Raw genomic sequence first — 25,105 nt, 5'->3', positions numbered from 1 at the left:
CGTGGTGGCTCATGCCTGTAATCTCAGCACTTTGGGAGGCCAAGGCAGGCAGATCACCTGAGGTCAAGAGTTCGAGACCAGCCTGGCCAACATGGTGAAACCCCATTTCTACTAAAAATACAAAAAAATTAGCTGGGCGTGGTAGCGTGCGCATGTAATCCCAGCTACTTGGGAGGCTGAGGCAGGAGAATCGCTTGAACCCGGGAGGCGGAGGCTGCAGTGAGCTGGGATCGCGCCACTGCCGGCATGGGCAACAAGAACGAAATTCCATTTAAAAAAAAAAAAAAAGAAAGAAAGGAAACCAGTATATCGAAGAGATATCTGCACTCTATGTTTGCTGCAGCACTGTCCACAATAGCCAAGATTTGGAATCAACCCAAGTGTCTGTCAACAGATGAATGGATAAAGAAAATGTGGTACATATACACAATAGAGTACTATTCAGCCACAAAAAGAATGAGATCTGGTCATCTGCAGCATGAATGGAACTGGAGGTTATTATGCTACATGAAGTAAGCCAGGCACAGAGAGACAAACTACATATTCTCACTTATTTGTGGATCTAAAAATCAAAACAATTCAACTCATGGTCATAGAGAGTTGAAGTATGATTACTGAAGGCTGGGAAGGGTAGAGGGAGGCTGAGTGGGAGGTGGGGATGGTTAATGGGTACAAAAAATAGAAAGAATAAGACCTACTATTTGATAGCACAACAGGGTGACTATAGTCACTAAGAACTTAACTGTACATTTTTTTTTTTTGAGATGGAGTTTTGCTTTGTCATCCAGGCTGGAGTGCAGTGACATGATCTCGGCTCACTGCAACCTCTGCTCTGGGGTTCAAGTCATTCTCCTGCCTCAGTCTCCAGAGTAGCTGGGATTACAGGCGCCCACCACCACACCCAGCTAATTTTTGTATTTTTTAGTAGAGATGGGGTTTCCTCATGTTGGCCAGGCTGGTCTTGAACTCCTGATCTCAAGTGATCCACCTGCCTTGGCCTCCCAAAGTGCTGGGATTACAGGCGTGAGCCACCGTGCCCAGCCTAAATGTACATTTTAAAATAAAGAGTGTAACTGGATTGTTTGTAACTCAAAGGATAAATGCTTGAGGGGTTGGATACCCCATTCTTCATGATGTGCTTATTTCACACTGCATACCTGCATCACAACATCTCATGTACTCCATAAATATATACACCTACTATGTACTGACAAAAATTAAAAATTAAAAAAATTTAAAAACACAAGATGTGTAAAATCTTCAGGGTTTATTATATGCTTGATAATATTCACATTCCTTCACTGTCCACTTTTCCTTGCTCCTGAAATCAGAAAGCTGATGGAGGGTATACCTGAGTTACATAAATGTGGCCCACAACCAACACATATGTTCAACCTCAAAATGGACCATTTTATGGTTATTCATCTCTCATACATATCCTTGCAAGACTGAAGAGTGTTCCGTCGCTAAAGTTCCGAATCACAGCCCCCTTCCTAAAGGTCTCACAAAACAGATGTTACCACATACAGAGACCAAGACCAATCACTACAACTCCTACCATGTTTACGTGGAGAGAGAAGGCTGTGGGCTTCTATTACAAACACCCTGATATTGGGTAAAACATAACACCCTTTTAAATGAATTTCTTTCTCCTTTTTTTTTTTTTTCGAGACAGGGTCTAACTCTGTCCTTGGCTCACTGCAACTTCTGCTTCCCAAGCTCAAGAGGTTCTCCCGTCTGAGCCTCCTGAGTAGCTGGGACTACAGGTGGCATGCCACTGCACCTGACTAAATTTCGTATATATATATTTTTTGTAGAGACAGGGTTTTGCCATGTTATGCAGGCTGGTCTTGTACTCCTGAGCTCAGGTAATTCACCTGCCTTGGCCTCCCAAAGTGCTGGGATTACAGGCGTGAGCCACCATGCCTAACTTTGTGTTTTTAAATTTAAATTTAAATTTAAATTTTTGTTTGTAGAGATGGGGTCTCACTACATTGCCCCAGCTGGTCTTGAACTCCTGGTCTCAAGCAATCCTCCTACCTCAGCCTCCCAAAGTGTTGGAATTACAGGGTGAGCCACTGGGCCTGGCCAGAACTTTTCTTAATGATGGTTATATCTATCAACATTTTCCCACCTTAGAAATTAAAAGAAATTTCATTTTTTTTTTTGAGACAGAGTCTCATTGTATCAGCCAGTGTGGAGTGCAGTGATGCAATCTTGGCTCACTGCAAACTCTGCCTCCCAGGTTCAAGCGATTCTCGTGCCTCAGTCTCCTGAGCGGCTGGAATTACAGACATGCGCCATCATGCCCGGCTAATTTTTGTATTTTCAGTACAGACAGAGTTTCATCATGTTGGTCAGGCTGGTCTCAAACTCCTGACCTCAGGTGATCTGTCTGCCTCAGCCTCCCAAAGTGCTGGGATTACAGGTATCAGACTGCATCCAGCCAAGAAATTTTAAAAATATTTTAACAACAAATAAACCTGTTACCTGTTAATATCAGTAACATACATTTTATGAAACATAACTCTATTGTCAAAATCGAAAAATTTAGTGGCATTGTTTTACATTTTTGTAAATATCTTTAATGACTGGCCAACTAAAAGAAACTTGGAATTTTTTTTTTTTTGAGACAGAGTCTCACTCTGTTGCCCAGGCTGGAGTGCAGTGGTATATAATCTCAGCTCACTGCAACCTCTGCCTCCTAGGTTCAAGCAATTCTCTTGCCTCAGCCTCCCGAGTAGCTGGGACTATAGACACCTGCCACTGCACCCAGCTAATTTCTGTATTTTTAGTAGAGACGGGGTTTCACCATGTTGGCCAGGATGGTCTTGATCTCTTGACCTCGTGATCCACCCGCCTTGGCCTCCCAAAGTGCTGGGATTACAGGCGTGAGCCACCACGCCAGGCCTATATATATATTTTCTGAGACAGAGTCTCGCTGTGTCGCCCAAACCGGAGTGCAGTGGCATGATCTCTGCTTATGACAACCTCGGCCTCCTAGGTTCAAGTGATTCTCCTACCTCAGCCTCTCAAGTAGCTGGGATTATAGGCACCCACCACCACTGCGCCCAGCCATATGAATATATATATATATATATATATTTTTTGACAGTATTAAATGTCTTGTGACTTTTTAAAGAGGGGGTGACATTTAAAAATAGAATAAAGAATAAAGCAGTGGCTCATGCCTGTAATCCCAGTACTAGGAGGCTAATAGATTGAGCCCCGGAGTTTGAGACCAGTCTGGGCAACACAGTGAAACCTGGTCTCTACAAAAACTTAAAGAATTAGCTGGGAGTGGTGGCATGTGGCTGTGGTCCTAGCTACTTGGGAGGCTGAGGTGGGAGGATTGCTTGAGCCCAGGAGGTTGAGGCTGCAGTGAGCCATGACTGCACCACTGTGCTCCAGTCTGGGTGACAGAGTGAGACCCTGTCTCAAAAAACGAAACAAAACAAAAACACAGAAGAAAGAAACCACCCAAGACAATGGAAAAGATGAAACTATTTTATTTCATCTTTGGCCTCATTCAACCACAGTTATGATAAGGGAGACTCTCATATTTCTCTCAAGAGAAGGTATTTCTACTGTACTGGTGCTCTGCTAAGAGCATTTATTTATTTATTTATTTAGACAGAGTCTTGCTCTGTCTCCCAGGGTGGAGTGCAGTGGGGAAATCTTGGCTCCCTACAACCTCCATCTCCTGGGTTCAAATGATTCTCCTGCCTCAGCCTCCTGAGTAGCTGGGACTACAGGTGTGTGGTACCACGCCCGGCTAATTTTTGTATTTTTAGTAGAGACGGGGTTTCACCATGTTGTCCAGGCTGGTCTTGAACTCCTGGCCTCAAGGGATCTGCCTGCCTCAGCCTCCCAAAGTGCTGAGATTACAGGCATGTGCCACCACGCCCAGCCTATGCTCTGCTAAGAGGATTACAGACACATGGACAATGCTGGAGAGGAGAGGGCCACCAAGGGACTTGGGCACCATCACTCATCTCCTGGAATGGACCAACTGTGAGAAGGATACAGGGAAGTTCCAGGATAAAGAACACAGTGTCCATATAATCTGGCGGGAAGACAGATCATTCTAAGGATAGAAGGAATTTCAACATACCTGGGCCATGGCTTTTAGAACTATTTGACCTGCTCTGATTTCTCTGGATTCTTCTCTTGGACAAGTGCGGAGTCCTGAAAAAGCAAAACGGGGGGAGATGGGGTAACCTCTGATAAACTGAGCTTGCCTCAGCACTCCCAAATAGATGAGCTTAAAAGAATTGTACTTCCGCTTCTGCACAGCAAAAGAAACTATCATCAGAATGAACAGGCAACCTACAGAATGGAGAAAATTTTTGCAACCTACTCATCTGACAAAGGGCTAATATCCAGAATCTATAACGAACTCAAACAAATTACAAGAAAAAAAAAACAACCCATCAAAAAGTGGCAGAGGACATGAACAGACACTTCTCAAAAAAACATTATGCAGCCAGAAAAACATGAAGAAATGCTCATCATCACTGGCCATCAGAGAAATGCAAATCAAACACAGTGAGATACCATCTCACACCAGTTAGAATGGCCATCATTAAAAAATCAGGAAACAACAGGTGCTGGAGAGGTTGTGGAGAAATAGGAACACTTTTACACTGTTGGTGGGACTGTAAACTAGTTCAACCATTGTGGAAGTCAGTGTGGCGATCCCTCAGGGATCTCGAACTAGAAATACCATTTGACCCAGCCATCCCATTACTGGGTATATACCCAAAGGACTATAAATCATGCTGCTATAAAGACACATGCACACGTATGTTTATTGCGGCACTATTCACAATAGCAAAGAGTTGGAACCAACCCAAATGTCCAACAACGATAGACTGGATTAAGAAAATGTGGCACATATACACCATGGAATACTATGCAGCCATAAAAAATGATGAGTTCGTGTCCTTTGTAGGGACATGGATGAAACTGGAAAACATCATTCTCAGTAAACTATCGCAAGGACAAAAAACCAAACACCGCATGTTCTCACTCATAGGTGGGAATTGAACAATGAGAACTCATGGACACAGGAAGGGGAACATCACATCGGGACTGTTGGGGTGGGGAGGGGAGGGACAGCATTAGAGATACCTAATGCTAAATGACGATTAATGGTGCAGGAAATCAACATGGCACATGATACATAGAACAAACCTGCACATGTGCACATGTACCCAAAACCTAAATAAAAAAAAAAAAAAAAAAAAAAAAAAAAAAATTGTACTTCCAATGTCTCGGATCTGCTTCTCCCACCTCTCCATGTCCTACCACACAAGAACTAACATTAAGAACTACAGAGTTGGTCAGGCATGGTGGCTCACGCCTGTAATCCCAGCACCTTGGGAGGCTGAGGCAAAAGAATTGCTTAAACCTGAAAGGTGGAGGTTGCAGTGAGCTGAGACTGCACCACTGCCCTCCAGCCTGGGCGACAGAGCGAGACTCGGTCTCAAAACAAACAAACAAAAAACAAAACAACAACAACAACAACAAAAAACTGCAGAGTTAAGAAAACCCAGTCCCTTCCTAAACAGTAAGGAACCCAAAAGCAGAAAGATGGTTTCAAGGCAGATGTGCTCCAGCACTGACACAGAACCCAGGCTCCACCAAGGGAGGGATTACAGCTGATGCAGTCCCTGTAGAATCCTTAGTGATGCTAAACTTGGCCCTAGATGGGACCTAGAAGGCTCCCACCTGCTCCAAATTACAGCAAGGATCTTACAACTCAGACTCACTCACTTGACCCCTAAGGATGAGGAGAGCAACATCAGGCTAGGAACACAGACCATCTATGCAGGCCAAATCTTGAGTAAAAGACATCCCTAAACGAAGTCTTCTAGCTTCTCTGGGCTCAACAGGCAAAACCTCCTGGGCATCTCACTGGCTCCACTTCCTCCTTCCAAGTCCAAAATGGGACTACACCATGCATACCATAGGCTCTGTCAATGCCTCCAGCCCCAGCTAGACTCACCAGGCAGGAGCAAGACAGCCCCAGTAGTACAGGCATCTTGCTTGCATACCCACACATCCAGAGTACTGCCCTCCATGGGAACTCAATTTCTAGAAGCCTCTTGGCCCAGCACTCTTTATTTCTCATCTGAGCCCTCCCTACTGCTTTCATTCTTTTTTTTTTTTTTAAGACTAGACAGCTGGACGCGGTGGCTCACACCTGTAATCTCAGCACTTTGGGAGGCAAGGCAGGTGGATCACCTGAGGTCAGGAGTTCGAGACCAGCCTAATCAACATGGAGAAACCCTGTCTCAACTAAAAGTACAAAAAATTAGCGGGGTGTGGTGGCACATGCCTGTAATCCCAGCTACTCGGGAGGCTGAGGCAGGAGAATCACTTGAACCCGGGAGGCAGAGGTTGTGGTGAGCCGAGATTGCACCATTGCACTCCAGCCTGGGAAACAAAAGCAAAACTCTGTCTCAAAAAAAAAAAAAAAAAAAAAAAAGACAAGTACAGTAGTGAGAAGAGGGGGAAGAATAGAACAAGGAGTTCAATTCATAACTGACTATGAACAATCAATGGAGATAACTCACTACCTTCTGACCATCTACTGCTTTTCTGCAGAACATCACTTCCCCGTTGACTGTGAGGCTGGCAGTTGCTGAGTCTGAAGTCCTGTGAATGGTACACATCTCAAGGGAATGAGAAGTCAGAGTTTTAAGGAGGGTTCTTTTTTTCCTTTTGAGACAGGGTCTCACTCTGTTGCCCAGGCTGGAGTGCAGAGGTGTGATCTCAGCTCACCGCAACCTCTGCCTCCCAGGTTCAAGCGATTCTCCCGCCTCAACCTCACGAGTAGCTGGGAGTACAGGCGCACGCCACTACGCCCGGCTGATTTTTTGTATTTTTAGTAGAGACACGGTTTCACCATGTTAGCCAGTCTGGTCTTGAACTCCTCACCTCAGGTGATCCGCCCACCTTGGCCTCCCAAACTGTTAAGATTAGCAGGGTATGAGCCACCGTGCCTGGCCTAACAAGGGTATTAAATCTGGTCTAATTAGAGGTGCAAGAAGCTTCCTGTAGGGGGTGGGTCAAAAGAAATACTTTTTTTTTTTTTTTTTTTGAAATGGGGTTTCACTCTGTCACCCAGGCTGGAGTGCAGTGGCACAATCTCGGATCACTGCAACCTCTGCCTCCCAGACTCAAGCAATCCTCCCACCTTGGCCTCCCAAGTAGCTAGGACCACAGGCATGCACCACCACACCTGGCTAATTTTTGCATTTTTCGTACAGATTGGGTTTTGCCATGTTGGCCAGGCTGGTCTTGAACTTCTGAGCTTGAGTGATCTGCCCACCTCAGCCTCCGAAAGTGCTGGGATTACAGGTGTGAGCCACCGTGCCCAGCTAAGGAAGACTAACTTAAGCAATGGGGATGGTGTCAATAAAACTTTCCTGTAAAATGTAGAATGGAAATTGGGTTCTGAAACCTCAGGGAAGTTTAATAGGCAGAAAAGGGACAGAGAATATTGTGAGCAGAGTGAAATGCAGTGGCAAAAACACTGGACTGAAAGCGAATGGTGTATTTGGGAGACTGAGAATGATTTGGAATGAGTTGTGTAGTTTGAAGAAAGGTCTAGGCCAGTGCTGTCCAACAGAACGTTCTGTGATGATGGAAATCTTCAAATCCGTGCTGTAAATATGGTAGTCATAGGTGGCTACTGAGCATATGAAATGTGGCTAGTATGGCTGAGAAACTAAAGTTTTTATTTTATTTTAATTAATCTAAATTTAAATTTAATTAGCTCTAGAATCTAGAGGCAGATAATGCTGGAGATGACATCAGGGGTTAGAAAATGAAGGTGTATGGGCCGGGCGTGGTGGCTCATGCCTGTCATCCCAGCACTTTGGGAGGCCGAGGTGGGTTGATCACCTGAGGTCAGGAGTTCAAGATCAGCCTGGCCAACATGGTGAAACCCCATCACTACTAAAAATATAAAAATTAGCCAGGAATGGTGGTGCGTGCCTGTATCCAGCTACTTGGGAGGCTGAGGCAGGAGAATTGCTTGAACCTGGGAGGCGGAGGTTGCAGTGAGCCAAGATCGCACCACTCCACTCTAGCCTGGGCCACAGAGCGAGATTCTGTCTCAAAAAGAAAAAAAGAAAAGAAAAGAAAAGAAAAGAAAAGAAAATGAAGGTGTATGAATGAAAAAACTATGAGGGCAAGGACCAGTGGGTCTCATCATCACTCTAACCATCACTCTTGCCACAGTGTCTGAAGGACATAGGTAACCAATAAATACAGGCTGAATGCATAAAACTTAGGTACTTTGGGAAGCTGAGGTGTGTGGATCGCTTCAGCCCAGGAATTTGAAACCACCCTAGGTAACATAGTGAGCCCTCATCTCTATTTTTAAAAAAAGGTAGGTTTTCAGCTGGGCACAGTGCCCATGCCTGTAATCCCAGCACTTTGGGAGGCCGAGGCAGGTAGATCACCTGAAATCAGGAGTTTGAGACCAGCCTGGCCAACATGGTGAAACCCCATCTCTACTAAAAATACAAAAATTAGCTGGCATGGTGGTGGGCGCTTGTAATCCCAGCTACTCGCGAGGCTGAGGCAGGGAGAATCGCTTGAACTCGGGAGGCAGAGGTTGCAGTGAGCCAAGATAGCGCCATTGCACTCCAGACTGGGGAACAGAGTGAGACTGTCTCCAAAAAAAAAAAAAAGAAAGAAAAAGTAGGTTTTCACTTATTAATGAAATGGAAGGCAACCTAAGAATTTAAAGACAGAAGTGACAGGACCAATATGGCCAGGTTATTTTGGAGAGGTGTAACCTTGGAGTCAGAAAGATTGACTGAGAGGTATTTGTACTTTTTCAGGCAAACAAAGAGGGCCTGACCCAGGACATTGGCAGCAGAAAAGAGGAGGGAGATGAAATCAACAGGCTCTGGCATCTGATAGATATGGTGGCAGAGAAAAGGAAGTCAGAATTCTTTCATATTTACTTGGCTCCTATCTCAACTGGCACTGTTCTAGGCACGAGGAAAGAAAATAATTCAAGTCCCTGTCCCAGTTGATCTCACATTCAGGTTTTTTTTTTTTTTGAGACAAAATCTTGCTCTGTCACCCAGGCTGGAGTGCACTGACGAGCTCTCGGCTCACTGCAACCTCCACCTCCTGGGTTCAAGCAATTATTTTGCCTCAGCCTCCCAAGTAGCTGGAATTACAAGTGTGCACCATCATGCTCTGCTAATTTTTGTAACTTTTGTAGAGATGGGGTCTTGTCATGTTGGCCAGGCTGGTCTTCAACTCCTGCCTCAAGTGATCTGCCCACTTCAGCCTCCCAAAGTGCTGGGATTACAGGTGTGAGCCATTGTGCCTGGCTGGATCTCACATCCTATGGGAAGAGACAACCAACAAACACTGACATACGGAGATAGATGGGATTGAGGGCTGGGCACAGTAGCTCACTCCTGTCATCTCAGCACTTTGAGGGACTAAGGCAGGAGGATATCTTGAGGCCAGGAGCTCAAGAGCAGCCTAGGCAGCAAAGTAAGACCCCCATTTCTACAAAAAATTTGAAGAAAAAAAAAAGAAAAAGAAAAAAGATGAGATGTGAGTATTCAGGGTGGTATGGCCATAGACATGATATTGATATTCCTAATTATATGGTGGGGCGGGGCACAGTGGTTCATGCCTGTGATCCCAGCACTTTGGGAGGGCGAGGCACGCGGATCACTTGAGGTCAGAAGTTCTAGACCAGCCTGGCCAACACGGTGAAATGCCGTCTCTACTAAAAATACAAAAAATTACCTGGGTGTTGTGGCACACGCCTGTAATCCCAGCTACTCAGGAGGCTGAGGTGAATCACTTGAACCTGGGAGGAAGAGGTTGTAGTAAGCTGATATTGTGCCACTGCACTCCAGCCTGGGCAACAGAGTGAGACTCTGTCACAAACAACAACAACATATGTATATATATATGTCAGGTGGCAAATGTCTTTTAGATAAAAACAAAGAAGATTAAGGGGAGAGGGAGTTTTGGAGGAAGAAAGGGTAGTCTGAGAAGGTGACAGGTAAGCACAGCCTGAATGGATGAGTGAGCAATGCAGGTATCTGGGGAAGTGCATTCCTCGCACCAGGAGCAGCAATTGCAAGGGTCTGAAGGCAGGAGCAGGCTTTCCTCGATCAACAAGAGGAAGGAGACAAGGGCAGCTGGGATGGAACATGGGAGAGGAAGAGGGTCAGAGAGAGAGCTAGAAGCCAGATCACAAGGAGCTTGTAAGCCACTGTAAGAACTTTGGATTTTATTCTTGAGGAAAACAGGAAGGTACTAAACTTTTAAAGCCAAGGAATGGCATAATCTGATTTATATTTAAAAGGGGCAGGGCACAGTGGCTCACACCTGTAATCCTGGCACTTTGGAAGGTCAAGGTGGGTGGATCACCTGAGGCCAGGAGTTCGAGACCAGCCTGGCCAACAGAAGCCCTGCTTCTACTAAAAATACAAAAGTTAGCTGGGTATGGCGGTGAGCACCTGTAATCCTAGTTACTCGGGAGGCTGAGGCATGAGAATTGTTTGAAGCCAGGAGGCGGAGGGTGCAGTGAGCCAAGATTGTGCCACTGACGCCAGCCTGGGTGACAGAGCGAGACTCCAACTCAAAATAAATAAATAAATAAATAAATAAAATAAATAGCAATAATTTTTGATAAATGTGCAAAGGGTATATATATGGGAAATTCACTAAATAATAAAGTGGCCCACCAACCTATCAAACATTCTTAAACCTCTTTAGTAATGAAGGGGATGAATGTTAAAAGCAATAAGGAAATACTATTTTATAGTTATCAATTTGGCAAAGATTTAAAAGATGGATGATATTCCACACTAGCGTGATGTGAGGAAATGCACACAGGCGGTAAGCTATTGCTGGTGTCAACTTCCAACAAGGCAACATTAGCAGAAATTAAACCACACATGCCCTCGATCAAACAATTCCAAGTCTGAAACCCTATCCAAAATATATATTTTTTTCTTCTGAGATGGAGTCTCGCTCTGTCGCCCAGGCTGGAGTGTAGTGGCGCGATCTCAGCTCACTGCAAGCTCCACCTCCCTGGTTCACACCATTCTTCTGCCTCAGCCTCCCGAGTCGCTGGGACTACAGGCGCCTGCAACCATGCTTGGCTAATTTTTTGTATTTTTAGTTGAGACAGGGTTTCACCTGTTAGCCAGGACGGTCTCGATCTCCTGACCTCATGATCTGCCCGCCTCAGCCTCCCAAAGTGCTGGGATTACAGGCGTGAGCCACCGCGCCAGGCCAACCCTATCCAAAATATTAACGTGTGCGGAGTATATGATGGAGACACAGTTGGCAATGAACAGTGAATTTAAAGAAAACTTCAATATCTAGGAGAGAAGATTAAATAAATAAGTAAACTATAGTGTATCCATATAGTGGAAACACTTACACCATAAACAAAATGATACATATCTTTATTTGTTGATGTAATGATATAAAATAAATAACATTAGGTGAAAAATGTAGGTTACAAAACAGGAAGTGTAGTGTAATCCTATTCTTACAGGAAAAATATACATATGTACATATGTATGCTTGTGTATATGCAGCATAGAACATAGACTAAAAAGGATTTTCAATTAAATTTTATATTTGTCTCTAGGTTATATAGTTATGGGGGATCTTTGTTTTTTTCTGTATTTTCAAGTTTTTCCCTAAAAGCCTTTGGAGGCGTGTCCTGGCTCACGCAGAGGAGGTGACCTTTCATCTGAAAGGCTTCCAGCTTCCTCAGTCCCCTCGCTCACTTGTGCACAGGCTCCTTGTCAACCCTCTTTCCACAGTCCAGGGATGTCCTCCTTGCTCCAAAAAGAAATCACATCTAATTTACAGAAGCAACGTCCTACGTATAGAAAAAGAAATGGGTCGGCCGAGCGCAGTGGCTCACACCTGTCATCCCAGCACTATGGGAGGCCTAAGTGGGCGGATCACGAGGTCAAGAGATTGAGACCATCCTGGCCAACACGGTGAAACCCGGTTTCTACTAAAAATACAAAAATTAGCCAGGTGCAGTGGTGCATGCCTGTAGTCCCAGCTACCCGGGAGGCTGAGGCAGGAGAATCGCTTGAACCCGGGAGGCGGGGGTTGCAGTGAGTTGAGATTGCGCCACTGCACTCCAGCCTGGCGCAAGACTCCACCTCAAAAAAACAAAACAAACAAACAACAACAAAAAAGAAAAGAAAAGAAAAGAAAAGAAATGGGTCTTAGTCAGTGTGGAAGACATTACTAATGTTTCACCATTATCCAGTTTTGGGAACATAGAAAATGACATTTTCCAGCCCCTTGCACTTAGGTAGGGCCATGCACTGCTCTAGCCAATGAAATCTCAGCTGAGGTAATGACTGTCACTTCAGTTAGAGACACCAGAAAGACTGAACAATTCTCCAGTTTTTCTCTTTGTGCATGTGGTGACCATCTGTGTTTCAAATGACGCAGCTAAGGGTGGCGGGCCTTCTTTGGTGTGGAACCCTATCTCTGCTGATCCACACTGGACATGTACATGAGCAGAAATAAAATGTTATTCTGTAAGCCACTGAGATTCAGGGGTTGTTTGCCACCACAGCATAACTTAGCCTGTCCTAACTAGTACACAAATTAGGCTATACTTTGACTGGATAAAAATTCAGACTCAGACGCTTGGTCAATACGAGAAAGAGCAATTTTTAAAAAGAGGAAGCTTCAGAAATAAGAGCAGAGCTGTCCAATTCCAGCTCTATATGTCTCAAAGGGATTTTTCACAAACCCATAATATGAAACAAAATGTGAATTATAAGTTACAGGACAATTTTTTTTTTTTTTTTTTTGGCGGGGCGGGGACAGGATCTCACTCTCACCCAGGCTGGAGGGCAGTGCTGCAATCACAGCTTCAGCCTCCTGGGCTAAGGTGATTCTCCCGCTTCAGCCTCCCAAGTAGCTGAGACCACAGGCACGCCACTACACCTGGCTAATTTTTAAATTTTTTGTAAAGACAGGGTCTCAATATGTTGCCCAGTCTGGTCTTGAACTCCTGGCCTTAAGTGATCCTCCCACTTCAGCCTCCTAAAATTCTGGGATTGCAGGTGTGAGCCGCTGTGCCCAGGCTACAAGTTGATTCTGACCCAGCAAAACCATGCTGTTTTAGAGCTCCAACATCAAAACTTTGTACAAATCCTTCTGGAAAGTTGAGCCATCTCTACACCACCTAGTAAAACTTGAAGCTACGTGCCTAAATGTTCCCTGTCTCTGCAATTCACAGACATTTTTTAGGGCCTGGGATCCCACATCACAAGGGCCTGGGCTGGGGTGCTAGGAGAAGTTGGCCAAGTTATGGGAGCTAGACAGGTACAGGAATCTCCATCTTAACCTTAGTAATCTCTTCCTGAAAAAGCAACCACTCTGAGTAAAAACTCTAATAAAAGCCTTTTTCCCAGCGTTTTTATTTTTTATTTTTTTGAGGTAGGGTCCCATTCTGTCACTCAGGCCGGAGTGCAAGGGCATGATCACAGCTCATTGCAACCTTGGCCTCCCAGACTCAAGAGATTCTCCTACCTCAGCCTCCCAAACAGCTGGGACTACAGGTGTGCATCACCGCATCTGGCTAGTTTTTAATTTTTTGTAGAGATGGGGTTTCGTCATGTTGCCCATACTGGTCTCAAACTCCTGGGCCGAAACAATTCTCCCACCTCGATCTCCCAAAGTGCTGGGATTACAGGAGTAAGTCACTGCACCCTAAAATGGTAAATTCTTTGTTACGTTTATTTAACCATACAATCAAGAAAGTAAAATCATTGGTTACTGAAATAGATAAGTGGGAACTGGGTAGAAAGAATGGGGGCCGGGCACAGTGGCTCACGCCTATAATCCCAGCACTTTGGGAGGCCGAGGCGGGCGGCAACTTGGTGAAAGCCCATTTCTACAAAAACACAAAAATTAGCTGGGCATGATGGCAGATGCCTGTAATCCCAGCTACTCGGGAAGCTGAGGTGGGAAAATTGCTTGAACCTGAGAGGTGGAGGTTGCTGTGAGCCGAGACTGTGCCATTGCACTCCAGCCTGGGTGACACAGTGGGACTCCGTCTCAAAAAAAAAAAAACAACACAAAAAAACAAAAAAACAAAAAAAAACAATGGGCAATGGGATTGGGAGAGAAGAAATGATGGAGTGACTCAGTAAATCCTTTTGTCTGATTCTGACTTTTAGAACAATGTGATTGTTTCACATACTCAGAAAAATCATTAAATTCAACCAGGATGTGAGGGGAACCCAAAATAAAATACAAACAGTAATAAATGAACAATCTATATTACACATAAATATTATGAATACAAAGGGTTTAGGGAAGAAAGTAGTTTTAGAAAACTGTATTTTCACTATATACTGTAAGACTAAAGACAAAGAGAACTGTATGGTACGTGGAGGTCAGCAATTCTTACATTACTTTTTACACAGGACTGAGCAAATAAATAAAATACATTATGGTTAATGTGAGCCACATTTTTCAATGTCAAAGAAAGGAGTTACAAAAAGGGAAATGGAGGCAAGACATGGTGGTTCACATCTATAATCCCGGAACTTTGGGATGCCGAGGAAGGAGCATCACTTGAGGCCAGGAGCTCGAGACCAGCCTGGGCAAATAGTGAGACCCTTGTCTCTACAAAAAATTTTAAAATTACATTTTAAAAAAAGGAAATGGAGGCCAGGCATGGTGGCTTATGCCCGTAATCATAGCACTTTGGGAGGCGGAGGCGAGAGGATCACCTGAGGTCAGGAGTTTGAGACCACCCTGACCACCATGGCGAAAACCCGTCTCTATTAAAAATACAAAAAAAGGCCGGGCATGGTGGCTCACACCTGTAATCCCAGCACTTTGGGAAGCCGAGGTGGGCAGATCACGAGGTCAGGAGATCGGGACCATCCTGGCTAACAGGGTGAAACCCTGTCTCTACTAAAAATACAAAAAAAATTAGCCGGGTGTGGTGGCGGGTGCCTGTAGTCCCAGCTACTCGAGAGGCTGAGGCAGGAGAATGGCGTGAACCCGGGAGGCGGAGCTTGCAGTGAGCCGAGATCGGGCCACTGCACTTGAGCCTGGGCGACAGTGCGAGACTCTGTCTCGGAAAAAAAAAAAGAAATACAAAAAAAAATTAGCTGGGCGTGGTGGTGGGCACCTGTAATCCCAGCTACTCCGGAGGCTGAGGCAGGAGAATTGCCTGAACCCAGGAGGCGAAGGTTGCAGTGAGCTGAGATGGCGCCATTGCACTCCACCCTGGGCAACAAGAGTAAAACTCTGTCTCAAAAAAAAAAAAAAAAAAAAAAAAGGAAATGGAGAGAAAGCTAGAATGAACCCTGTAGTGTTGCACTGAAATTGGAGATACTATATGAACTCATGAATTATTTGTATATACATACATATAAACATATTTCATAGCTGAGAGGACCTAGAAGCAATGACATCTCAGAAGCAATGAAGATATATATATAACCTTGGTTTCAAAAACTAATTTTTTTTTTTTTTCCTGAGACAGGGTCTTGTTTCATCACCCAGGCTGGAATGCAGTGTTGTAATCTTGGCTCGCTGCAACCTCCACCTCCTGGGCTCAAGCAATCCTCCCGCCTTAACCTCCTGAGTAGTTGGGACTACAGGTACTCGCCACCACACCTGGCTGAAAAAAATCATTTTCTAATAAAAGGAACCAGTAGTCCCTGGGAAATTTGTAGATTCCAGGACTGGGGTAGGGAAAGTACCGTATCAATGTGGAACACCTTGCGGTGCCAGAAAATAAATAATAAAAATAGTAAATAAAGAGGCCACATTGAAAGGATACAGGAATCGACTTGAAGGGGCTCCCAGTGGCCAAATGTGTGATAATTTGAGCAAAAAAAAAAAAAGATAGCAATGAATATATAACGTATAGAATAAAAGAAATTATAAATAAAAGAAATTATAACCTATAGAATTCCAGTCTATACTTATAGAAATAATTTAGTAAATAAATAAATAGGAAAGAAGAAAAATATCTTTCTAACAGTAAGTTTCTAATTAATAAGGCCAGGCGAGGTGGCTCACGCCTGTAATCCCAGCATTTTGGGAGGCAGATCACCTGAGGTCAGGAGTTCGAGACCAGCCTGTCTAACATGGTGAAATCCCATCTCTACTAAAAATACAATTATTAGCCGGGCGTGGTGGTGTGTGCCTATAATCCCAGCAACTTGGGAGGCTGAGGCAGGAGAATCGCTTGAATCCAGGAGGCAGAGGCTGCAGTGAGCTGAGATCATGCCACTGCATTCCCAGCCTGGGCAACAAGAACCAAACTCCAACACACACACATACACACACACACACACAATTCTAATTAATAAACATAGAAGTGGCTGGGCGCGGGGTGGCTCATGCCTGTAATCCCAGCACTTTGGAAGGCCGAGGTGGGCGGATCATGAGATCAGGAGATCAAGACCATCCTGGCTAACATGGTGAAACCCCATCTCTACTAAAAGTACAAAAAATTAGCCAGGCGCGGTGGCGGGTGCCTGTAGTCCCAACTACTTGGGAGGCTGAGGCAGGAGAATCGCATGAACCAGGGAGGCGGAGCTTGCAGTGAGCCGAGATCACGCCACTGCACTCCAGCCTGGGTGACAGAGCAAGACTCTGTCTCAAAAAAAAAAAAAAAAAAAAAAAGAGGAAAAAAATAAACATAGAAGTGATGATGGAAACAAACCCCAAAACCCCACCATTTGACAAATAGCTGGTAACAACTTTTTCAGGCAAGCGTCATCAATGGATAAGACTAATAGATGAAAGGATAAGAAACGGGATGTTCACATAGGCTTAAAGTATTTCTTCACAAGACATGTATCAATTATAATGGGAAAAACAGTGACTTTGCAGCAGAGAAATCTGGCAATCACCGTCTTAACCAAGCAGTTAAAATTAATACCACTCATAGTGTAACAAATTGACCTTGTGGGTACCTGGCATGATGCGCTGAGAAGGGTACATCGCTTTTGGAGTATTCTTGCCCCAAAGGCAGAATCTGAATTTAATCAACAGGAAACATCAGACAATCCCAAAGAGAGGAACATTCTACACTGCAGACTCTACGAAACAAATGGCCAACATGGTGAAACCCTGTCTCTACTAAAAATACAAAAAATTGGCTAGGCGTGTCAAAGGAGTTACAAAAAGGAAAATGGAGACCAGACATGGTGGTTCACATCTCTAATCTCAGCACTTTGGGATGCTGAGGAGGATCACTTGAGGCCAGGAGTTCGAGACCAGTCTGGCCAACATGGTGAAACCCTCCTCCCCCTGTCTCTACTAAAATTACAAAAAATCAGCTGGGCGTGGTGGCACGTGCCTGTAATCTCAGCTTCTCAGGAGGCTGAGGCAGGAGAATCACTTGAGCCTGTGAGGTGGAGGTTGCAGTGAGCTGAGATCACAGCACTGCACTCCAGCCTGGGTGACAGAGCGGGACTCCGTCTCAAAAAAAAAAAAAAAAAAGAAAGAGTAAGTAGGAATTCTATTTTTGTAACATTTTAAAGTCTTAAATTAATTCAAAATGAAAAGTAAAGAAAAAAATTTGAAAGAATATTAGGTATGCAGGGAGCAGGGAGGATATAGGCCTTTCAGTCCATCTCCAAGGCATCCAGTAAATTACTCCTGTGGCAAATACTGGAGACCAGGTTACTTTGGTAGGGGTGAGGGTGGTGGTGGGGTGGTTCTGAAGTTTCAGAAGAAGGAAAGAAAAGCATGTCCTGAAACACAAGAAGGATTTCAGGGAAATAAGAATAAAATCTGATGTACTTGAACTTGGCACCTTTCTTGGAGAAGGGTTAAGAGCAAAGAATCATAAACAACGAGGTCATTTTTGAACCACCATCCCCCTTCCCTACCATATAGGGGAGTGCGGTCAGAGAAGACCAGGCATCTGCCTAAATCCAGTGTCACTCAGAAAGGCTGAGGTCACTACTGTCCAGGGCCAGAATCTGTCCTAACTTCAAAGGTTCTGCGTGGGTCAAGCACTAGAATCACTGGCACACTTGGTGCTGCACATACAGTCAGTGTCACACAAACATAACCACACATCCACTCATTTTTTTGAGACAGGGTCTCGTTTTGTCACCTAGGCTGGAATGCAGTGGCTCAAACACGGCTCACTGCAGCCTTGACCTCTCAAGCTCGAGATCCTCCCACCTCAGCTTCCCGTGTAGCTGGGACCACAGGTGCGGGCCACCACACTCAGATAATTTTTAATTTTTTGTTTGTTTTTGAGACGAAGTCTCGCTCTTGTCCCCCAGGCTGGAGTGCGATGGCACGATCTCGGCTCACTGCAACTTCTGCCTCCTGGGTTCAAGCAATTCTCCTGCCTAAGCCCCCGGAGCAGCTGGGATTACAGGTACCTGCCATCACGCCCAGCTAATTTTTGTATTTTTAGTAGAGACAGGGTTTTATCATGTTGGCCAGGCTGGTCTAGAACTCCTGACCTCAGGTGATCCACCCGCCTCGGCCTCCCAAAGTGCTAGGATTACAGGTGTGAGCCACCGCGCCAGCCATTAATTTTTTTTTTTTTTTTTGTACAGGCCAGGCTGGTCTCGAACTCCTGGGCTCAAGTGATCCTCCCACCTCGGCCTCCCAAAGTGCTGATGTGAGCCACCACACCCGGCCTTACATCCACTCTTGAGACACAGGACACAATCACAGACACCTCTATACCTTTCCAGTCACAATCACACACCCACTAAGACACACCCAGTCACACAATTTACTCTCCACTGTGAAAGTTACTCCCGTATAGTCACAAGCCCCACACACCAACACCCACAAATGCCTCATATAGTCACAGTCACACACCCACTCGGGGGACACACGCCATCACTGGTACTTTACGGCACCCAGTCACAACTGAACTTTCACTGTGGACATACACACAGTCACATTCACACCAGCAACCCACACAAGCAGTGGCACCCCACTCCCGCATACACAGCACCACACACACACCAAGGAACACAGGAATACACAAGCGGCGTCACCACACAGTCACAGGCACAGGCAATTGCACACGGCCACAGTGTCACACAACCAAAACCACGCACCCAACTTGGAGACATGAATCACAACCGCACACCCGCAGTGGTCACACAGTCACAACTGTACTCACACCCCAGGAACAGGGCGAACAGGCCACAGATAGAACGGGGACACACGCAGTATCAACCCCGGTCACAAGGACCCTGCACCCCGATACTCTCTATCACACATAGTTACACAAAAACCACCAGACACCCTGGAGACAGGCGGTTACACGTGCACAGTTGCAGACACCCACACCCAGCCACACAGCCACAAAGACACATTCAGAACCGCGCATCCGCAGCCAGCTCCCGCCTGCGCGCACAGATCCGAAGCGCCCGACACGCCCCGGCCCCGCCCAGGACTCCCAGACCCCTCACCTTCTGCCTCCCCTGGTCGCGTCCGGGTCCTTGCGGAGCTAACTAGCTCGCCACGACGTCAAGAACGACGTAACGTCAGGCCGCTGTGGGCTCAGGGAATTGTAGTCCAGAGCCAGATCGGCCACGGACAAAATGGCGTTCTCTTATCTCTGAGTCCGGGCCTGGTTCATTTTGAAATTTTTGCGCCCCCGAGGCTTCGGAGAGGGCGTCGCCACTCCAGACTCTCCAGCAAGCTTGAAGTCATCTGACGCTAAAGGACTACTTACCTCAAGAGCTCCATCGTCACAGAAGGAGGCGGCCAAGTTCGCGGGGGGAGGGGAGGAGACAAGAGAGTCGACCAGTAAAGCCTCAAGGGAAATGTAGTCCAAGGCCTGAGAAGCGGCGTTGCTGGTAATAGAAGGTAATTCAGTACCAGCCTGGGCCTGGCCGCGGTGACCGAGGCGGGCCGCGTCGCGGAGACTTCTGGGAGTGCTTCCTCGCTCTCCGAGTGCGCAAGCGCAGCGCACCGAGTGGACATTTTGGTCTTTGTCCGCGGGTCAGTACGGCCCCTGGGTCCACGTGGCGCGAAAGTAGGAGGTGGGATCTGGGCGTCTCGGGTCGGTCGGACCGGGGAGGTTAAAGGGGAGGATTCCTGATCTTTAGGGGCGCGGCGCCAGGGCAGGGAGTGGGTCTAAGAGCTTCTGGCCTACGTGCGGGGCGGAGGTGGGGGCCTCTGAGGCGGGTTTGAGAGAGTGTGACCGAGTTTGTCCTCAAAGTTTGACCTGATGTTTGGGATTGTTGAGTGAATGTGAAACTGGGTGCGGGATTGTGTGTGATTGTGCCTAAGAGGGAGATGTAGGAGACCAGCATTGAGGTATAACGTTTGAGCTGCACTTCCCTTGTCGAAAGTGCTGATAATTATAACGGTGCCATCTTCCTGGAACGTCTTTTTTACTTGAAAATTGAAGGGGTGGAAAAGCTAAGTGGTGAATAATTTAAAAACGAGTTTTTATATAAAAGCATTTCTTTTTAATTGGAGTGGCATGCAAATCACCGTGACTTTTTTTTTTTTTAACGAGAGTGTTTCGAATGAACTTTAGTTTCGGGGTGCCTACTTCAGACTGTTCAAATCCCCATCTTTGGGGTACTTAAATAGGGCTGTTAAGCAAAGCCGTAGACTAAATAGCATTGTACGCCTTGAGAAGCATGCCATATAACGGCGCCCAGGATAAGGGAGTCAAAGGTTTTAGGTTAGGCACAGTTATCCTAATTTTTTGAAGAAAGCTTAATTGTTGCAGCGGTTATGAGTGTGGACTAAATCTTAGGTGTCTTAATTCCTTAATGAGTCGAGGCGTTCTCAGGTTATATGGATTTTGTGAAGTAATGGAGAGCGCCATGACGTCTCCAAAGATGCGTTTTCTAAGGAAATCACCCCGCCCCCGCTGTCGTCATTGACATAGTTTTAAATTATAAAAAGTTAAAGTAATTGGGTACCAAGTTAGTATCTACAAACAAATAGCCTTCTAATTTACAGATATCAGTTAGAATACATAATTGAAGAAAACTAATATTTACAATAGCAGTAGAAAGATAAAGTATTGTGGAAGAAACTTAAGAAAGGTTCAGAACTATTAGGAAATAACTTTAAAATACTGCTGAGGGGCATAACAAATGTGAACAAATAAATATACCATGTGACATTAAGAAGTGTGCGCAAACTTAAGTAAATGTATTAATTTACTGTGATCTTGGCCGGGTGCGGTGGCTCATGCCTGTAATCCTAGCACTTTGGGAGGCTGAGATGGGCGGATTACCTGAGGTCAGGAGTTCGAGACGAGCCTGGCCAACATGGTGAAACCCTGTCTCTACTAAAAAAAATAAAAACAAAAAAATACAAAAATTAGCTGGGCGTGGTGGCGGGCGCCTGTAATCTGAGCTACCGCGGAGGCTGAGGCAGGAGAATCGCTTGAACCCGGGAGGCGGAGGTTGCAGTGAGCCGAGATCTCGCCACTGCACTCCAGCCTGGACAAGAGCGAGATTCCGTCTCAATAATAGTAATAATGTGATCCTAATAAAAGTATGGACAGGCTTTTCTCTTTTGGAACTAGGGGAACTGATCCTAGACTTACTATGGAAAGACAGACAAGCTGCAAGAGCCAGTACAGACTGAAAAAGAAAAGGCGTTGAGGTGTGAGGAGGTGGGGACCCAACACATTTTAAAATATAAAGCCTCAGGCCGGGCTTGGTGGCTCACACCTGTAATCCCAGCACTTTAGGTGGCCAAGGCAGGAGGATGGCTCGAGTCCAGCAGTTAGAGACCAGCTTGGGCGACATAGTGAGATCTCCATAGTGAGATCTCCCGTAGTCCTAGCTGCTTGGGAGGCTGAGGTGGGAGGATCACTTGAGCCTAGGAGGTCAAGGCTGCAGTGAGCAGAGATCCTGGCTACACAGCTTGGTGGACAGCCAGACCCTGTCTTTTTTTTTTTTTTTTGAGATGGAGTCTGTCAGTTGCCCAGGCTAGAGTGCAATGGCACAATCTCTGCTCCCTGCAATCTCTTGCCTCAGCCTCCCAAGTAGCTGGGATTACAGTTGCCCGCCACCACACCTGGCTACTTTTTTTGTATTTTTAATAGAGACAGGGTTTCACCATGTTGGCCAGGCTGGTCTCAAACTCTTGACCTCCAGTGATCGACCCACCTCGGCTTCCCAAAGTGCTAGGATTACAGGCATGAGCCATGGCGCCTGGCCGACCCTGTCTTAAGAAAGAAAGAAAGAAAGGAGAGAGAGAGAAGAAAGAAAAGAAAAACAATTCATGCCCATCAGTGGGAGATTAGTGTACATCGATACAACAAAATAATACATAGCTGTACAAAAGAATGAGGAGGAAGCTCTTTATATACTGAGACAGAAATAACTTCAAAATATATTGTTAACTGAGAGAAAGCAAGGTGCAGAATGTAGAGTATGACGCACGATGCATTTGGAATAAGAAAAGGGGTAATAATAATATGTATTTATAATCCCAGCACTTTGGGAGGCCAAGGCGGGCAGATCACCTGAGGTCAGGAGTTTGAGACCAGCCTGACCAACATGGAGAAACCCCGTCTCTACTAAAAATACAAAATTAGCCAGGCGTGGTAGCACATGCCTGTTAATCCCAGCTACTCAGGAGGCTGAGGCAAGATAATTGCTTGAAACCAGGAGGCGGAGATTGCAGTGAACAGAGATGGCACCATTGCACTCCAACCTGGGCAACGAGAGTGAAACTCCGTCTCAAAAAAAAAAAAAAAAATTCAAAAGATACATAAGAAATAATAAAACTGGCTATCTGTTGGGGGGGTACTGGAATAGACAGGGCAAAGGCAAATAGGTGTTTATGTTTGTTTTCTAACTGTATGAATGTAATATATACGCTAAAATTTATGTTTTGTTTTATTTTATTTTTTTGAGACAGAGTCTTGCCTGTTGCCCAGGCTGGAGTGCAGTGGGCCGCCACGCCCGGCTAATTTTTGTATTTTTAGTAGAGACAGGGTTTCACCATGTTGACCAGGTTGGTCTCGAACTCCTGACCTCATGTGATCTGCCTGCCTCAGCCTCCCAAAGTACTGGGATTACAGGTATGAGCTAATTTTTTTTTTTTTTTTTCATTAAAGGAAGACATAGGCCAAGGAGCCAGACTTCCTGTGTTAACTCCTTCCTCTGCCACTTTTTACCTTGGGGACCTCAGGTAGGTACTTAAACCTTGGGCCTCAGTTGCTCATTTCATGGTATAGAGATAATAGCAATATTTGATTCAAAGGGTGGTTGTGCAGCTCCAGAAGTTAATACATGTAAAGTTCTAAGAATAGTCCCCAGTGTGTAGTAAGGACTGGATTAATGTTAAATACTAGTATTTTTTATTACTAGCTGCAAAAAAATGCTTCCTCAGAAAATATTGTAGTCCAGCCATTAGTACTGTGTCTGGTAGGAATTTTTGAAAGAATAAGATATGTAGATGCACTTTTGTTATTAATATTTATTTCTTTTTTTTTTTTTTTTTTTTGATGGAGTCTCACTCTGTCGCCCAGGCTGGAGTGCAGTGGCCTGATCTCAGCTCACTGCAGGCTCTGCCTCCCTGGTTCATGCCATTCTCCCACCTCAGCCTCCTGAGTAGCTGGGACTACAGGTGCCAGCCACCATGTCCGGCTAATTTTGTTTTTGTATTTTTAGTAGAGACGGGGTTTCACCATGTTCACCAGGATGGTCTGGATCTCCTGACCTCGTGATCCACCTGCCTCAGCCTCCCAAAGTCCTGGCATTACAGGCGTGAGCCACCGCACCCAGCCTAATATTTCTGTGTTTTAATTTTGTTACTTAAAATTTTCTTTTCTTTTTTTTGGGGGATGGAGTCTCGGTTTGTCGCCCAGGCTGGAGTGCAGTGGCGCTATCTTGGCTCACTGCGAGCTTCGCCTCCCAGGTTCACGCCTTTCTCCAGCCTCAGCCTCCCAAGTAGCTGGGACTACAGGCGCCTGCCACCATGCCCGGCTAATTTTTTGTATTTTTAGTAGAGACGAGGTTTCACCCTGTTAGCCAGAATGGTCTCGATCTCCTGACCTCGTGATCCGCCCACCTCGGCCTCCCAAAGTGCTGGGATTACAGGCGTGAGCCACTGCGTCTGGCCACTTAAAATTTTCTGTGGATGTTTCCTTTTTTAACTGGAATCAGGAAGTTAGATTTGTTTTTTGTTTTTAGAGATGTGGTCTCACTCTGTGGCTCAGGCTGGGTGCACTGGTGCGATCACATCTCACCGCAGCCTCCACCTCCTGGGCTCAAGAGATCCTCCCACCTCAGCCCCACCCACCCAGTGGCTGGGACTACAGGTGTGTGCCACCACGACCTGCTAATTTTTAAACATTTTTTTGTAGAGATGGACTCTTACTATGTTGCCCAGGCTGGAAGTTAGATTTCTGTGTTTGAGTTATATTTATCTTTAGAGAGTCGTCACTACCCGCTCCTTTGGGAGATTTGTTCTTTGATTTCTATGATTACTTTTGCATCGTTCTAATTCAGAATCTCTGATGATTTTTTTTTAATTCTAATTGTGATTGATTTTTGGCTAGAATACATCAGAGGTGATCTTACATACTTCAAATTGCATACCATTAGGAGAGATATACTAGATGGCTGGTGATTGTTACTTCCCTTTGACCAAAGTGTTTACTTTGGTTCATTCGCCATCAGTCATTTAGTGGATGGTTTTAAAACCAATACGTAATTCTTGGCTGGATGAGTAAATTTCTACGGGTATTGTAAAGTGATGATTTTCTGGGTTTTTTGTTGTTGTTGTTGTTTGTTTTGTGTAAAAATATAGTAGTCTATACGTTAAGAGAAACTTCTAGGAACAAACTAGAAATGATCCCTGGCAGTATAGACTTAATTTCTCGTCTTTTTATTCCTTTTACATTTATTTCATTGTTACATCAAATTGTATCTTTTTTCCCCCCTGGCATTTTCTTTCTTAAACATCATCCTAAAGTTGTGTATATTTAGCATGTTCTAGAATCAGCTGCACTTTTTGATGCCAGTGGACACCCCTTCAGGTCATTCTTGTCTCATTTTGACTGACATCATTTATCTTGGAAGGTTTTCCTGCACTGCAGACTTAC

At 45.3% G+C, this 25,105-nt stretch overlaps 2 protein-coding genes across 7 annotated transcripts in view; one reads left to right on the top strand and one right to left on the bottom strand.

The window, feature by feature from the left end:
- ZNF565 (zinc finger protein 565) overlaps nucleotides 1-19,538 on the bottom strand; it is a 38,122-nt gene extending 18,584 nt beyond the window's left edge. The window contains exons 1-3 of one of the 3 annotated variants that reach the window (XM_030820074.1): nucleotides 17,922-18,475; nucleotides 15,515-15,694; nucleotides 4,115-4,188 (exon numbers count right to left, since the gene is read on the bottom strand). In XM_030820074.1, coding sequence (XP_030675934.1) covers nucleotides 4,115-4,123 — 9 coding nt within the window. In that variant the 5' untranslated portion in view covers nucleotides 4,124-4,188; nucleotides 15,515-15,694; nucleotides 17,922-18,475. Of the gene's footprint in view, nucleotides 1-4,114; nucleotides 4,189-15,514; nucleotides 15,695-17,000; nucleotides 17,177-17,921; nucleotides 18,476-19,481 lie in introns of those variants that run through there. The other 2 variants (XM_003280080.4, XM_030820073.1) reach the window with 2 other exon arrangements.
- Nucleotides 19,462-25,105, top strand: part of ZNF146 (zinc finger protein 146) — a 30,134-nt gene continuing 24,490 nt past the window's right edge. Inside the window, exon 1 of one of the 4 annotated variants that reach the window (XM_004089187.2) lies at nucleotides 19,462-20,016. The gene's annotated coding sequence lies outside the window, so the exon portion shown is untranslated. Of the gene's footprint in view, nucleotides 20,058-25,105 lie in introns of all 4 variants that reach the window. The other 3 variants (XM_004089193.2, XM_004089191.3, XM_004089188.3) reach the window with 3 other exon arrangements.

Source organism: Nomascus leucogenys, chromosome 10 (assembly GCF_006542625.1).
Source record: "Nomascus leucogenys isolate Asia chromosome 10, Asia_NLE_v1, whole genome shotgun sequence".
Taxonomy (NCBI): domain Eukaryota; kingdom Metazoa; phylum Chordata; class Mammalia; order Primates; family Hylobatidae; genus Nomascus; species Nomascus leucogenys.
Note: the sequence above shows the minus strand (reverse complement) of the source record. Positions and strands in the feature narration are given on the sequence as shown.